The following is a 14,609-nucleotide window of genomic DNA, read 5'->3' on the forward strand; positions in this document are numbered from 1 at the left end:
TTGCATGAAAAATATATACTATTATTTGAAATGGAGGGAGTACTTAATTTAAAATTTATTAACTTTAAGTAATAATTAGTCTGATTGTATGAAAAATATATACTAGTATATAAAAAGTTGCTAAATAAGATTTGTATTTAGAAATATTTTCTAACAATCAAACATTTTATTAACATAAACTATATATTCTGGAGAAACGAGGAGTCCCTAAACTTGAACGGTGGTATCATTAGGGTCCCTAACTCTAAAATTTTGATATTTGAATCCCCTAACCCATACGGCTATGTCACTCTGATTCTTTACTCTCGAATTTTGATATTTGGGCCCTCAACTAGCTTGTATGACGACAATGTCATATGGGTCTGCAAAATTGCACCTTAACACATACATGGCGTTGGAATGTCATGATAATTGTGTGTTGAGGAGCAATTTTAGGGACTTAGATAACATCATCGTACAACTTAGGAACTTAAATATCAAACATCGAGAGTTTGAGACCCATATGACATTACCGTACAAGTTAAGGACTAATTGAACGTACGTACACACGGCACGACGGGTGCAACCTACCTCTGTCCTTGGTGTGCGTCGCCCCTGTCTTTCAGTGATTCAGTCGAAAAAGTAATCGAACAGCCAGTGGTTCATGCCTCTAAAAGCAGAGCAGGTGGTTCTTTGTCTCTGGCCAGTTGATTTGATGAGACGAGATGACATCGACTTGGGGAGCATCTAGAGCCTAGACCTATCTGTGGTCTATGGGTGTTCCTAGAACGCAGAACACGGAACATATGCCAGGCAAACAGGCGAGGCGAGGCAAGCGGCCAGCAAGGGTAGTTTTTTTTTTCAATCAAAATAAACCACCAATGAAATTGTAATTTTAAGCTTCATAGGTTCTAGCTCCGACTCGAAACCACGCACAAGTATCAGTGGTCATTTAAGATTGAAGCCGTGTTAAACTGAGCCTGAGAATGACATGGCAGCTGCTCCACTGGATAAAGGATAAAGTGAGAGTGAACGGGAGCTGCATTCCTGTTACGCTTCAGATTCAGTTGTCTCTCGTGTGGATTGGGATTGAGCGTTGTTTGTCCTACAAGCCTGCACGAGATGTGGACGGTCTTGATAAATTACCCTGCTTGCATCCCGTCCCGTCCCGTCCCGCTGGGTTTCGGCGTTTGCAAGGCAACGCCAAGTCCAACACGCGCGCGCGTACGGCAGCTTGCGAAAGGACACACGGCGCGCGGCCAGGGACGCTGCCGGCCGCCGGGCACAGCGCCAGGTTCAGTACTGTGTGTCGAATGCGCTCCGCACTGCCTGCCCTGCCCGGGCATCGATCCCACCACCAGGCACCAGCGCCAGGTTTAACGAACCCTCGCATCGCACTGTCGGACGAGAAATCTGGAAAGCGGCATCTTTGCCGTTCCCGGCCGGCTCGCCTTTACTGTTCCTTCACCGATGGATGAAAGATTCATGGATCGGTGGAGCGCGGGTTGGGGTTGGGTTGGTACGCTGCGCTGGGGCCCGGCCGGCGGGGCCAGCGCGTCGGCTGCAGTGGTTGCCGTGGCTGTGCCGCGCATCCCCACCCCCGCACCCACGAGCGAGGCGAGGCGAGGGATCGGGCGTCAACCACCCACCAACTTGTTTCTGGTTGCTCGCCGCGGGGTCGCCATCGACGGACGCGAGCGAGCGAGCCCAACCCCGGGAACCCCTGCCTTCCTCCCTTTAATACCCTCTCGATCATCTACTGCAGCTCGCCTCGCACGCTTCCAGACCCAGCGACCGGAGCGAGGCGGCAGGGGTGCCGGGGTGCCACGGTGGCCATGGCCATGAAGCAGCCGAGGGGCCGGCAGGAGCCGCGCCGGATGGGCAACGCCGCCATGGTCGTCACCATGCTCGTCTCCCTCTGCGTCCTCACCTACATCAAGGCGCGATACTGCTCCAACCCCTTCCGTACGTCGCCGCCTCTCCTCCTCCTCCTTCAATTCCTCCTACTCTTGCCTTATCCACCAATCTGACCGCCCATCCACTGATTCCACTGCAACTGCAGCCAAGGCGGCGGAGGAGCTGGAGGTGGACGAGGACTACGACAGCACGCGGTACAAGCTCTCAGGCCCCATCGGCGAGGAGGACTTCGACCCGTCCCGCCCGACCTGCTACAACACCAGCAAGCGCTCCGAGCGGTGCGCCGCGGTGGGCGACATCCGCGTGGACGGCAACCACTCCAAGATCTACATCAATCCTCTGTCCCGCGAGTGGAAAACCAAGCCGTACGCGCGGCTGCACGACCCGGTGGCCATGGACGACGTCCGCGAGTTCACGCTCGTCCCCTTCGGCGGCGGCGGCGGCTCCCCCAACGACACCACCACCGTCGTCCCGCCGCTCTGCACGCGGAACCACTCCGTCCCGGGGTTCCTCTTCTCCAGCGGCGGCTTCGCGGGCAACCTCTACCACGATTACGCCGACGTGCTTGTGCCGCTGTTCGCGTCCACGCACCACTTCGGCGGGGAGGTCCAGTTCCTGCTCGCCGACATCAAGGACTGGTGGGCCGACAAGTTCAAGCCCCTCTTCCGCCAGCTCTCCCGCTACGACGTCATCGACGTGAACAACGACCAGGAGGTGCACTGCTTCCCGCGGATCGTCATCGGCTCCACCTTCCACCGCGCCATGGGCATCGACGCGTCGCGGACGCCCGGTGGCGAGACGGTGGTCGACTTCAAGCGCCTGCTCCGCCGCGCGTTCCGGCTGGAGCGCGCCGTGGCGTCGCGGTCGGGGGCGCCCCGGCGCAAGGACCAGCCCCGGCTCCTCATCATCTCGCGCAAGAGCTCGCGCCGGTTCGTCAACGAGCGCGCCATGGCGCGCGCGGCCGCGGCGGCGAAGTTCGACGTGCGGATCGCCGAGCCGGACAACCACACGGACATGCCAAACTTCGCGCGGCTGGTGAACTCGGCGGACGTCATGATGGGCGTGCACGGCGCCGGGCTCACCAACATGGTGTTCCTCCCCAGCCGCGCCGTGCTGGTGCAGGTGGTGCCGTTCGGCGGGCTCGAGTGGCTCACCCGGGTCACCTTCAAGGACCCCGCCAGGGACATGGACGTCACCTACATGGAGTACAACGTGTCCCTGGAGGAGAGCTCGCTCAGGGACCTCTACCCGGAGGACCACTTCTACCTCAAGCACCCCTACGACGTGCACAAGAAGGGATGGGACGCCATCAAGACGGTGTACCTCGACAAGCAGAACGTCAGGCTCAACCTCACCAGATTCACCAGGACGCTGGAGCAGGCGCGAGATCTGTTGCCGTCGCCATGACTGATCGTCTGTTCCCTATTCCCTGCTGCAGGTTTCACTTCAGATTGGGCTGGCTCTCCTTGCTTCTTGCATTGCATTGGAGCTAGCTGCTCTGCTGCTGCAGCCTGCAGCTTCAGCTTCAGTCAGCTGGTTGGTAGATAGGCAGGCTCACTTCACAGTTCACACCATGTCTTTTTTGGATTTTTGTTCTATACTCCCACTTGTTTTCTCTTCTCCTTTTCTCTCCCTCCCTCTCTCCACTCTTGTGGCAAGACTCATTTCTTTCATTGTTTTTTTCTTCTTTTTTTCTGGGTAAAGGAGGAGAGGAACAAAAACAAGGTCTGGTCGTGTCCAAGGTTAATTTACACACACACACACTGTAAATGATTGATTGTTGTCGGTAAAGACCAACACTAGCAAAATGTAAATTATTTGTCCATATAGCCCATCATCTGCCCATGTAGGGTGCGGTCCGATGTGATCATGACTGCCATTGGCAGGCAAATTTTTCCTTTGAAGATTCCCAGCAGCTAGGCATGCAAATGTACCAATGTGGCCACATATGTCCTGTCCTGTCGTGTTCCCTCATCCTCAGCTACAGAGGCTTGTGACAGGCATTCACTAATAAGGACTTGTTGTTTAGGAGGCCATCGCTTTATCTGAAAGCAGCATGATGCTTCAAGTCCTCGCCAGCACAGTCGTTAGCTTAACGCACCACCAACCCCCTGTCTTCCTCTGTTTCTCCGAGAAGCCAGTTTGCAACGATAAAACCTGCTTGTCTATATGTGCTAAACATGGCCGACCCTAGCTAGCCTAACGTTTACGGACCAAGGAAGAGGTCTTAAACAAGGTGCAGGTGATGCAGTGGTTGCTCAACTGTTTCCCACACGGAAAAGAAGGGTACCACAGTTGACAACACCGTAAACCAACCGAAAGGGGAGTCATTTCCTTTCTCTCTGAGCCAACCAGAGATTATTATCTACAACTAGTACACAAACGTGACCATCAGATGAGATGGCATGCCATCGATCAGCTCCGGAAAAGGCCCACGCAACCGACCATGGCAGCATCCTGAAGCATCATCCCTGGCGATGGAGCTCCTGAAGCATCGCAGGAACGTTTACACACTTCATCGCTCCATCCTTTTGGCATTTCCAAGCATATTGCAAAAAGATATACTCTATGTCTAATCTAAGATATATTATAAAAACTGTGCATTTAGAAAAGTCAAAATGAGTCATAATTTGGAATGGATGGAGTAGTAAATATATTTCAGATGAGAATGATTAACCCAAACAGTCAGCAGGGGGAGTATTTGAGATCTGGAAACAGCTCAGCGTCCACGACACCCTCCACTTCCAGAGCTACCAAACTTCTGCTGCTTCCTCGCCTTTCACGGTGCCATCATTGAGCTGCGGAAGCCACAGAGAAACGTACTCCAAGAGCATCACATGTAAGCCAAGTACCCTGCTTTTAGGATGATAGTTCAGTCCTACCAGATCCAGGGCGTCAAGCTTGGAGTTGGAGCTGCTGCCTAGTGCCTCGAACCGAAGGGCTCATATAGACCTACAACTACAAGATCAACTATTTCAGTCACCTGTACATTCAAGAATAAAAAAACGGGCTAATATTAGCAAGTAATTGAGTTTCAGCTATAATGTATGATCTAACTTTTTATGCATAAAGGCTGGAGCTTCATTATTTCACTACAAATTGAATCTGAAATTCTCAGTTACGGATTAGGATGAATAAATGACAAGCGTGGAGAACATCAGCAAAAGCATCGTCGTCTGTTTGGCCAAAAACACAATGGTCCTCAGAACGAAATGCAGCTGTTCAACAGAAAATGAATGCAGTCGTTGAAAATACAAATTCACCCTTTCTTGGTCAGAGATCATTGTCTCTGCTTTTGTCAGGTTCACCCCTTGACAAAATTTTGAGATAGACCTAAGTATTAGCTTTTGGAGGCCATCAATTAGGGTAGGTAATTTGTGCACGTTGTTTTTGGTCCTGTATGCTAGTCCATGGTCGATAATGATGCTATCCATTGGAAGCTCAGACTTGGATACTGCTTTACGTGCTGGAGACTTCTGTGCAGCAGGGGGGAGGAACGTGTGAGACAAATATATATTTAAGGTTACATTGTTCATACTAGTACTTCATACCAGTACTGTGGCCCTATCATTATCACTCAACACAGTGAAGTTTCAAGAATTCTCTTCAAAATTCTTTGGTCAGGCAACAAATCCTTTTCTTATTCTTGTTTTGGTTCGGTAAAATGCATGGGAATACACGGTGTGGGCGATTTCAGTGCGTTGTCGAAACATGAAAATGCCACCTTTTACTAAAATAAACAATAATCCACAATATAACTCCCAAAGAATGTGGACATATTATAGTGAAATGGTGCACCTTCTCCTTTTTTTGCCTGAATATTTCTCCTTTTCATTCTATATCTATAACCAAGAGATCCGTATCAACAACTAAAGCATGATGGACTGTTACATCAGATGCTTGAATGCTTTCTTTAATATCGAAGCTATACACTAGCAGAGTAACCTCCTCAAGGAAAGGACAATGGGTTAGGTAAAACAATGCATCATAATAGTAAATTAATGATGTGTACTGTCTGCCATTAAATAATCGTGGACCATAACTATACGATCTGGGAAAGAGGGGGGAAACATAAATAAAAGCCTTGCAGCAGTGATATTTTACATGTTTTTATGACTTCAATTTCTGTTTTCCCGGATTTTCGTCCATCCACTCCCACCAAAGCCAAAATTGGCAAACTTTGTTTGGAAAGTTCCCCCCAGTGCACACCTTTTATGAACTGCGTATTGTGAACTTATGCTAAATAGACGTGTAACATGAGTTAGTCACGCTGCTTGGCTAGCAATGTAATATTTCATGTTGAAGTATTTTCACCGTATTGACTATACAGAAAAAATTCTCAAATGCTGAAAAGTATCAATTATATAAAAGAAAACAGCTACCTTTAAGGGAGGTATCATCACAACTGATGACATTCAGATCAATGTAATGCTGCCATCTGAACACTGAACTCTAGCTCGGGCCTTTTCAGCCTAGAACAGTAAAAGATGCGAAAGAGTGGTTAGTTATAGCAATTAGAGAACATAGTGATATACAGCATTCACATCAACACGGCACAGGAAAGCATGATTGGTAAGTGACGCCTTATAGCCTTATATAGGGTATTATAATATCCACTTTGATTAGAGGTGGCCGCCCACGTGTAGTAGTGGTAGTTAGTCGCATGTCCCAGGAATTTAAAGTGAATCATACTAGTATATGTCTCTTGGACAAATATAGTTAACTCCAAGTTAAACTAGTGATGATGTAAATTGAAGCAAGGTGCTATGCACGAGTAGGCCCGTGCCTATCGTTAGTGGAGTGAGGGCAATGCTTCAAGCAAATTTTAGAACTGAGGTGCCACATGCATATTGCAATATAGATTCAATTTGTTCTAAATAGGCCACCTTATCATGCCAAGGTGATATACAGATGACTAATGGTTGCCATGGATTAGTTTTTGAAAGTAGCTTAGAGAAAGAATAATTGCAATATTATTTCTTAGAGAGAAGAAATCCCAGCAATCTATAGCGATTAGTTTTGCATTCTGTTCCCCATTGATGCAAACCTGCTCCATGTGTACAGTCCCATGCCCGGGCTGCTCCCTCTCACAACTAAGATCCAATTCCATCAGTAGAAACAGAGAGCATGCATTCCGTTGGTTGTAGCATAAGAAGTTTAAGGGTGTGCCTCTTCATTCCAGTTGGTTCGAAGCATCATCACAACCAAAGCAAATATTTGCACTGCCATCGCACATGAAGGGAACACATATCAATATATATCTTATCATAATTACATAAAAGTAAAACATAGTCGAACCTACCTTACCACCAATCTTCAGAATAAATGCAAAAGTAACAGCTGAAGGGAGACCAATAGCATAGTAAAACAGGTTGATAACCGAGCATACTTTCTGCCAGCCACATCCTCGAGCTGCGCCTTAAAATCGACATGCAGATAATGAACATATGTCAGCCAGGATCAGTTAGACAAAGGATTACTGATATTATGATTGTGGAGTGTCACGATAGAATCACTGACAAGTCTGATTCAATCACTACCACTCTTGTACATAATATTTGTGCCGCTCTTCTTTTTTCTCGACCGTACCATGAGGTACGTATTTCATTAAGAGGAAGTGGAGTTTTTGAAAATACAAGGTTCAGAGGTAATCCCGGGATTACCATGGGAAAAATAGGAATTACAATAGGTTTTTTTTACATGATACTTGCGCCGCTCTTCTTTAGTAAAGGGATATATGATACCTAGAAAAAACAATAGGTTTGGAACAGCAATGATCCTAATTTGGACTGTCTGGCTTACTAGTGAAACCCTCTTACTTGTAGCATGCAATACCAAACATATCGGATTTCCCCCCCCCCCCTCTTATGACTTATGAGAGCATTGAGCGTGTTGGGTATGTGATCATTTTTACATTAACCTGCTCAGGCGGCATATCAAAGACAATTAATCTACATGGATTGATGCATCATAATGAGGCAAGCAAACCAACACCAAGACCAAGTGACCAAGTGATCAAACAAAATAAAAGCTAAGCAACTTTACAATAATGATATTCTGATTACAGTATCTGCATATGAATTTCCCAACATGGAGCAGAAGTACGATATGATGCAAATGCTGCATACTAGACAATGCAATTATCCCAAACCTGATAGTGTGCACTGTATTCCATCCATGAAGTCAGAAGTAGCAAGAATTGGCATCATAATCGATACATGCTTCACTACCTCATCTTCATTGCTGTACAAATAACCCCAGACATCTCGCACTAATACTGTGATGATAGCTACAAAAAGGCCCTCAGCAAGGCACATGATTCCTGAAACATAAACTGATAGGCGTGCTGCATGTTGGTTCCCAGCACCTAGCTCATTGGACACTCTAATACTGCAAAGAAACAAAGAATCATGGGCCAAAATTAGTTAACCACAAGTTTCTTTTATCACAGAACAAAAAGGAGTGGGCACTACGAATTTATGCTCCTCTGACCTTATTGCACTGCTGAGGCCACTTGGAATTGTATAGACCATCCACATTGTGTTTAGGCTGCAAGAGTCAAAGTTACTTCACATCAAGCACTGAAAGCACCATTACTGATGCATGGTTGATGCACAAGAAATGGCTATCTCAAGACATAAGAAAGGAAACCAATGCAACCGCAGAGTGATCAGCCATGTTACAGAATAACATCACATCTAAAACATTGATCAGTTTAATAGAATTTCCGATTACTGAAAGGGAGGAGGCATTTCAAGTTTCATTTGCTTACCTGACCGACAAAATTGAAGTTTCCAGTTTTGGATCTGGAAGAAATCCTGCTAGGAGAACCACCATCTCAAATGCCCAATACTCCAAGCTCAGCTATCTTGCAAGTCAAATAACCAGTTCCATGCAGAAAGTAGGTAAAAAGGTACACATTACTTCTTTGCCAAACCATAAGTTAAACACTCAAGACTCATTGAAATACATGTTTTTCACATGGTGCCCCATATCAGGCTTACCAGGTCATAAAGGTAGATGGAATTGCTAGCTTTAGATATACTTTGGCATCCTTTAACTTCAGCGCCTCCCTTGACCATCCGTGCCAACTTCTTCTGCCATCTTCAGAGACTTTCACATACACAGCTAGGAATGCCACATTGAACCAGTAAGATATTGAGGTTGCCAGAGCTGCGCCATTGTGGCCAAGGCCAAAACTTCAAACCAGCAACCAGCATAGCATAACATGAAGTAGCAAAGTAAGTCCAGAGCAAGCTACCAATATCTGGACAATATTTTGGGTCTGCAGGAATCTGGTAAGGCACTGAAGCAAACCATACGCGAAAAGGCCAGGAATCAACCACTGAGCATACAGTCCAGCTTCAAATGATATCTCAGGATTTTGACCAAGGGCGATAAGTATTTGGCCAGCGAAGGCCAAAACAAAGGCCAGAGGAACACCCGTAAGCATAAGAACAATTATCGCCCTTTGCGTGTGTGTCCCCAGCATGTCATATTGTCTTGCTCCGTATGATTGTCCACAAAAGGTATCCAATGCGCTTCCCATACCCAGCTTGACATGGAAAAGAGGAGCATGAATTCCAATTAATTTACTGGTAGCACAGTAGGCATCACGCAGTATAGCACTGGCCACTGCGCAATAAGTCAAAACTCATATGCCGCTCTTACTTCTAGAGTTCTAGTAGGTATAATTATGGACCATGTGGGAAACTAATTGGAGTAATGCGCAAGCATTTACATAATTCGTACTAATTTTGGTTATAATTTCCTTAAACAACTAGCTCCTACAGTGTACATGTTCCGATCCACAATTTCACATCCCCTCCCTGCTCTTCAGACTTATGCACAAGCAGTAGCACATACCGAGACCCGAGTTGCACAAATGGCTGAGTGGAGAGAGGTTACCACTGCACGTACCAGGACGCTGAAGCCGGTGACGTTGGCGAAGGAGGCGGCAACGGAGGCTCCGGAGAGGGAGAGGTCCCCTAGGTGTCCGGCGAACATGACGGAGACCACCTGCAGGCTGTACTGCAGCAGGCTGCACGCCACCAGCGGCGCCGCGAGCCCCACCTGCCGCCGCACCTCCGCCTCCACCGCGGGGCGTGGAGCGGAGCGGGGCATGAGGAGAGGCGAGGACGCCGCCTCCGTCGCCCCGCCGGCGCTAGCGCCACCCATTTCGCGATCGCGATGGCCTCACGGGCTCGGACCCCCGGGTTTGAGTTGACTAGCGAGTAGCGAATTGAGGGGAGCGGGCAGGGGACAGTTTCGGCTCGGACCCCCGGGGGTCTGATTGGCTGCGCAGTGGCAACGTGGCACGGACAATCTGGCAACTAGCATGTTAAGGAAAGGAGAGGAACTTCCGCATGAAAAGGCGTTGCATGATGGGCTAAAATCTGCCAAACTCTGTTTTCAATTTTTTAATTTTAAATAGTTTCTTATCTTCGTCTCAAAAAGAAAAAATAGTTTATTGTAACTTGTGGGTTTTTTAATCATATAAATCTTAAAAAATACAATAATGATTCAACACGGACGTCCGTCAGTGACTCCCGAGTCCTGGCTATCCGAAACAAAAAAAAAAACAATTTCCCACTCCGCTCGGTGTCCAAAGCGTCTGGCTGCTCATCCATCCGCTCCCTTCCCCCACCGCGTGCTCGTCGGGCTACCGCACCGTGCCCTTCCCCCTCATCGGCCGCACCGCCACCCTCGCTCGCTGTCCATCCGTCGCCCATTGCCGTCGGGCGCGCCGCTGACCCCGCCATGGCCACTGGGGCACACGTGCCGTGGCGTCTCAGGTCTTCCCGGGCGAGCCAAGGGCACCAATGAGCATGGTCGGTGCTGGTGGTGCTTGCACGCCGCCGGATCCCACCCCGACCACCGGAATCGACCGGTCTCGGCCTTTCCCTCCCCTATGTTGCAAATGTGTGTTTCAAGTGTTTCAAATATTTCAGAGGTATGTTGCAATTGTCACATATGGATATTGGAAAAGTAGATCGGGATATTGCACATGTTGCATATTTTTGCAAGTGTTTTTAGTGGTATGTTGCAAGCGTTTTAAAGAAATATTTCATCTATTTTAGACGTATATTGAAGCAATTGTTTATCTAGATGTTATATACATTTCACACACATATTGTAAGTGTTTTATCTGGATGTTGCATATGGTTCACACATATGTTGCAACACTATATCTCATGTCCGACGTATGTTGCATCCAAGTGTTTTCATGTTGCAAGAGTTTTAGGGGGCATGGTGAGTGATGGGCGTATGGCCCAAGCATCGGGGGATGGGGCGCGACATAGCTGGGGACGGGCGGACGGGGACACAGCGAGCTGGAGGTCGGCTCCCAAGTCCCGCCCACACAGAGAGAGATATGTGGGGATCAGGGGAAGGATGAGGGCGCAGGGGGGCGGGCTGCGCGGCCGTCCATCCGGACGCGAGGAGTGGCGGTGACAATGTCGAGGGTAGGGTGCACGTGTGAGTCCGAGCGATGCAGATGGAGGTGGGCTACGCAGGCACGCGTCTGGACGTCCGGACGCTAGTCACGCCCTAAAAAATAGTTCCTTATAACTTGTGGGGGTAGTGTGTACCTACCAAACTTACCAACTACTAAGTCAATCCCTCAACGAGGCTTGCATGTGTATACTGCATGAGTACTACAAAGAGTTGTAAGCAAAAATATGATATCCAATCTCTCATTGTTCCATTTTAATTAGGCAAAATTGGCTGTCGGACATCCAAAATGATGGTCATTTGCTAGCGAACATCTATTTTGGAGTAGTTTGCCAGAAGACACTCTGGTTCGTTGAAATTTGGCTACAGGACACCGTGCCCCGGTTTCAACTGGTTGAGGAGAGAGAAATTTTTATGTTGGACATCCGATGCCCTTGAGCCATAGTTGGGTCCGCCCCCAACCTGGTCTGGTTGGACCACATAAGAACCGGCCCCAACCCGACTGTTAATTGTCTCTCTCATTCCTTGTCTCCACGATAAAAGCGGCGGCGGCGGTGGACGGGCGTGCGGGCGTGGCGTTGGCGGGCTGGCGTCGTCGACACGAAAGCGCAAGCAGAGGCCAGTTGAAGATGGCGACAGGCTCAGGCGCTTCGTCCTCGATAGGTTCACGTGGAGCGAGAGAGGCGCAGCCGCTGTGCCCTTTCTACAGGACGATGACGGTTGTGGAGCGGATGTCTAGAACCCAAAACGACCCAGACAAGCAGTTCTACACTTGCAGGAATCGTGACTGGGTGAGTTATTTGCATTTCTTGCTGGTCCATTTTTGCATTTTCAAATCGGATCTAGAGTTCATCCAAATGTTGTGCTCTTCGGCGTGATCAGGGCAACACGCAGCGCAGTTTCTTCATGTGGAAGCCAGTGAGCACAGGAGATGGCGTGGATGCTGCAGCAGTGATGGCCGGCTTGAAGGCTTTGGAGAATTCTGTGTTGAACCTGACAATGTTGTAGTAGCTCAGAGGGCCGATGTGAGTAGAATAGCTGGAGAGCAGAGAGTTCTTAGGTGGATGAATGTGGCCAGTGTGTTTGTAGGAGTTGTATGCTTTTGTTGCCATGTGCATGTTATTGTATAACCAAGCATGAACTTAGCTTTGTAATGTTTGTGAAATAAATGAAATGCAGTTATGTGACATTGCCCAGGTTAATAAATTTTTAGCATGACCAACTTGAATAAGGCCAGCAACATACATCAAGCAACAATAGCCTTGAATTCACTATATTACCAAGCCTTCAAATTCACAAGAATACAATACCAAGTTCACTACATTACCAAGTTCTGCCAAGTTCATATGCCAGATTACAATACCATGTTTAATACATTACAATACCAAGTTCTGTCAAGTTCATATGGCACAGGTGGCTCAAAAGCACACAAAAGCACAGAAGTCAAAAGCTTTCTTCTCTTCCTATGTTGCTTGTAGTGCCTAGATGTCCATTAGGGCCCTCTTGCTCCTAGTGCATGCGCTTGGACTGGATGTCAACGTTGAGGTAGCCTAACTCCTAGTCACTGTCCTTGGGCTATCTGCCACTTGCTGTTTGGCCTGCCTCCTAGTGACCGAGGAGTTTGGAACCCTGTAAGATGAAATGTGTGGTTAACATGTTTTAAACTAGGCATGCCTTTAAATTAACTAAAAAATAGTGCCAAGAGATGGATCACTTACTGCATAGTTTGATCAGGAGGTGTAGGCTCAGCTAGAGTTGTCTTGTTCTTCTTGTTGGGTTGTTTCCCTTTGGAGGAGGCCTTCCTCTTCTTCTTCTTCTTAGATGGATCATCTGTGGTTTCTATAATCTCAACCACTTTTAGCTTGTAAGTCCTTTTCTTCTTCTTTGGTGGTGCAGGTGGTGGTGCATCAGGGTCTAGGATAGTTTCATTGTAGGTTTTCTAGAGGTGGCCAAGTCCACCACACCTTTTACACCTTCTCTTGCCCTTGCTGGTTGACCCACCCTCTTTAACTCCAACTATCCTTCTCTTCCTTGGCCTTCCTGCTGCTCTATTGCATTTAGGAGAAAGGAGTTTGAAGCCAATTTCCACCTTTTTCCATTCTTCCTTGCCTGGCATAAGAGGCACAACAGTTGCATAAGCTGCTTTAAACATTTCTACAGAGTAGTAATGGTCAACAAAGTCCTCCAATTCAACTCTTCTTGTGCGAATGAAAGCTATGGCATGCACATAAGGCAGGCCAGTTAACTGCCAACCTCTACAAGTGCACTCTTTCTTGTCCAGATCAACAATGAACCTCCATGGGACTAGGTCCTTATTCACTCCTACTTCTCCCACCATTGGACCACTCTTGTGAATGGTGTACTTCATATTTCTGCTCTTGTTGTGTAGTTCCTTCATGACATGAGGCAAAATCTTGAACTCAGACAACTTTGAGGCCAGTTGCCTCCTTGTGCAAAACTGCTCCATGATCAACTGCCTTATCATGTCCATGAGTTCTACAACAGGTAAGGACTTCTCCTCCTTGATCCAACTGTTGAAGGTCTCAGCTATGTTGTTGGTGACATAGTCACATTTGCTTGTTGTGCTAAACTTGGACCTTGCCCATAGCTGTTTGTGATTGTCCAACAACCATGTTGTTGCCTTTGGGCATGCTTTGAGCATCTCATTTCAGTTCCTATCATGGGTTGTCTGTCTGTAGCACCTTGATGCAGACCACAAGTTCCTTTCAAACACTTCTCCCCTAAATCTCTTCTGGAAATTCTTGACAAGATGCCTCATGCATGCTTTGTTCTCTCCACCATTTCTAAAGACTTTGATAACAACCTTATCTATTCCTTTACCTGCAGTTAGCAACCAAGGAAACAATGTCAGGCTGCATGGGATGAAACACTGAATGTAACACGGCATCAAACAATGAAGGAAACATACCTGCATTAGTTGAAATAGCAAGACCAGGTGGGGATCCAATAGCCTTATGCAGCATCTTCATGAACCATTCCTAATTCTCCTTGGTCTCACTACCAAATACTCCATAGGCCACTAGGAACATCCAGTTGTGGCCATCAATCCCTACTGTAGCTGCTAACTGCCCCTTCCACTTTGCTGTCAAAACTGTGGAATCAATTCCTAAATAAGGTCTACAACCTTGGAGGAAGCCATCAATGCATGGCTTTAGTGCTACAAACATCCTACTGAATCTTCTCTTCTTATTCACAACCTCCCACTCAATCTCTACAACACTGCCAGCATTCCTCTTCTC

General features: G+C 47.5%; 1 protein-coding gene and 1 pseudogene across 1 annotated transcript; one reads left to right on the top strand and one right to left on the bottom strand.

Annotated features, from left to right (window-relative positions):
• Positions 1–1,664: 1,664 nt before the first annotated feature.
• Positions 1,665–3,571, top strand: LOC136531396 (alpha-1,3-arabinosyltransferase XAT2-like). Its single transcript, XM_066524062.1, has 2 exons — positions 1,665–1,944; positions 2,042–3,571. Exons 1-2 carry the CDS (start codon positions 1,815–1,817, stop codon positions 3,301–3,303), a joined length of 1,392 nt encoding a protein of 463 aa, XP_066380159.1. The 5' UTR covers positions 1,665–1,814; the 3' UTR covers positions 3,304–3,571.
• A 491-nt stretch (positions 3,572–4,062) lies between these two features.
• LOC136531397 (protein DETOXIFICATION 16-like) lies at positions 4,063–10,174 on the bottom strand (annotated as a pseudogene).
• Between the last annotated feature and the right edge of the window lie 4,435 nt (positions 10,175–14,609).

Source organism: Miscanthus floridulus, unplaced genomic scaffold, assembly GCF_019320115.1.
Source record: "Miscanthus floridulus cultivar M001 unplaced genomic scaffold, ASM1932011v1 fs_33_2_3, whole genome shotgun sequence".
In the NCBI taxonomy this organism is placed as follows: Eukaryota; Viridiplantae; Streptophyta; class Magnoliopsida; order Poales; family Poaceae; genus Miscanthus; species Miscanthus floridulus.